Here is a 2,563-nt window from a genome sequence, read left to right on the forward strand (position 1 = left end):
TTATGTTCACGTTAATTTAGTTAGTTTGGAAAATGGGACTGTTTTGTCAAAACTGTCTGAAATAAATTCGATTTAATTTTCAACTCGTTTTTAAATTGAAATTACCTCTAAGCAAAAATCTGCCCCCAAATAGTATAAGCAATGTTTTAAATATAAAACCTCCATATTTCTGGATGACAATCGGATTAAAAAACATTACTCTGTAGAATGTTATTTATATGGATATTTATCATCTCCATGAGCAAATGTTCAATATAAGACCAGCTGTTTAAAGTAGAAGATATAAATCCACTGCAGAAACTGATCAAAAATAAATACAAAATTCTTCAAATCTATGTATTTGTTCTTAATATGAGCAGATAAATCAGTTAATCTGATGATGGAAGGAGTCTGTCTGCCTTCAAAATAAGATAAATAGGAATTATACACTTAAAATAAGATAACAGTTTATTTTCTTTTTTAACCATGAATCATCCGACTCCATTGACAAACCTATTAACTCAAGACAGAAAAAAAAACACACTTATTTGAATAAAACTGACTCCTTAGTTTTAGTTTTTTGCTGAGTTGACAGATGTTTAGTATGAAATATAAATCAGACTTACATGAAGGTGACAAAAGAAGCATTTACATCTAACTCTTCAGCTTCCAGTAAAAACAATACCTCCAAAAATCCTTCTCTTAAAAAACAAACGACAGTCCTTTAGAGTCCGTCAAACAGAAAGAAGAAAGGTAAATCAGATTCCACCTTGGGTGAACTAACAGCTCTGATATGAGCCTCCAGCTCTCCAGACAAAGAGGGGCCTCATCTGTTCACCCACTGCTTTCTGGGAGGCAGTGGGAGGCGCCCGCAGCAGTGGATGGGACCCACTAGCATGGGACCGGGGCTGTGGTTAGAAAAGCATCTGTGTGCTTTGAGGCAAAACTGTCAAAATAGTTTGGATCCAAAAAAGGTCCAGAGATGGAGGGGCAAACTTAGTGCAGAAACCTAAATGTGGCCGCTGCTCCGTCTGACCAGCGATAATGAGAACTATTAATGCTATGTCATATAAGAACAGAGGGGGGGACCGGAGGAAGGTCTGAGGTAAAAAACGGGTTAAAGACGCCGTTAAATAACAACTTTTTTAAAAGATTGGTGGTTCCTGTGCTTTCGTACGCCATAACAGGTAAAAACACAGACGGCTGTTACCTTAACGGCTTTCTTCTTGGCGCCCTCCTCTTCATCAGCTTCCTCGTGCTCATGGGCTCCTTGGGTGAGGTTAGTGTAGTTGGCCAGTTTATTGAGAAGTGATGACACCATGGGGTGGCTGTCCATCTCCTCCTGTGAAGCATCAGATCAGGATCAGATTAAACCAGGGCCGGCCCAAAGAACCAGAGAACTCAGGGACCGCTTAGGGCTCCAGGGTCACATGGGGGGCCCCAAACAACAACTGACAGTTTGGGAATTCTACTTGTACGATGATTTCTATAAAAACGCAGTTTCATTATGAAATCATATTTCTTTTTTTTTTCCTTTTTCTTTTTTTTTTTTTTATCAAAGTATCTTTAAGCTTGTAGAAAATATAAAATAGTCTTGGAGGCGGATTGACACCGATAATTAATTATGTCTCTTTATTTTAACAGCTTTATTCATTATTTTGCTTTTGTGCTACAGTTTATTTTTTCACATTATTTTTGAAAATAATTAATGAAAATAAACTGCATCCTAATTTATTCTATGACTTTCAGTAGCACTAGATGATGCTTAGCAACAGACCTGTCAGAGATCAAATGAGTTTATTTTAGGTGTATTGTGTATTTATTTATTATTATTATTATTTTTTTTGATTTATTTTAGTTATTTTATCTTTTTTGTGCAGCACTTTGGAAACCTTGTGTTTATTGAAATCGAGCTATATAAATAAAGTGGATTGGATTGGATAGGAGTGTTAATTATTTGACCAACTTATCATTAGACTGCTGATTGTATGGAGTGAATTTTGTTTCAATATTGTTACAAGTAACAGAAAACATTTTTAAATGGGGAAAAAAAAAATCCAAGAATGAAACTTTGAAACCCTGCTTAATCAGAACAATAAAAGGTATTTGAGCGTAACTTTGCTGCTTCCTCTGATGTGTTTTTTGTTCATTTTTTGTTCTTTTCCAAAGAAAATTCTAATTTTAAATGTTATATTTTCAAAATTTTTTTTTTTTTTTTTTTTGTCTTTTACAGACTAAGTTTTAGAAATTCTTTTTAAATGTGTTTTTTTTCAGATCACATTCTATTCAGTTCTATAGTAAGGACTGAAGATTAATTTCTATTGATCTGGATGGATGTTAAAAAAAACATTTTTATTGGTCAAGAGTGAGATTTTGTATCGGGCTTGAAGCTGAACTTTGATCTGTGAAAAGCAATTTTAAAGACTGCAACTAGTCAAACTCAATCTCAAAAAACGAAATGTGAATGTATAAAATCTGTTAAAAACATGAAAGTATAAAGTTTGAAAAAATAAAATGTTAAAAAGTCAAATATGAAAAAGTTATTGAAAACATAAAACAAATTTACATTCAATAGTTTGAAAAA

At 33.5% G+C, this 2,563-nt stretch overlaps 1 protein-coding gene across 1 annotated transcript in view; it reads right to left on the reverse strand.

The window, feature by feature from the left end:
• LOC107086511 (solute carrier family 12 member 7-like) overlaps nt 1-2,563 on the reverse strand; it is a 109,323-nt gene that overhangs the window by 33,606 nt on the left and 73,154 nt on the right. Inside the window, exon 3 of the mRNA XM_015377499.1 lies at nt 1,190-1,321. Coding sequence (XP_015232985.1) covers nt 1,190-1,321 — 132 coding nt within the window. The remainder of the gene's footprint in view (nt 1-1,189; nt 1,322-2,563) is intronic.

Source organism: Cyprinodon variegatus, unplaced genomic scaffold (assembly GCF_000732505.1).
Source record: "Cyprinodon variegatus isolate N-32 unplaced genomic scaffold, C_variegatus-1.0 Scaffold155, whole genome shotgun sequence".
Lineage (NCBI taxonomy): Eukaryota > Metazoa > Chordata > Actinopteri > Cyprinodontiformes > Cyprinodontidae > Cyprinodon > Cyprinodon variegatus.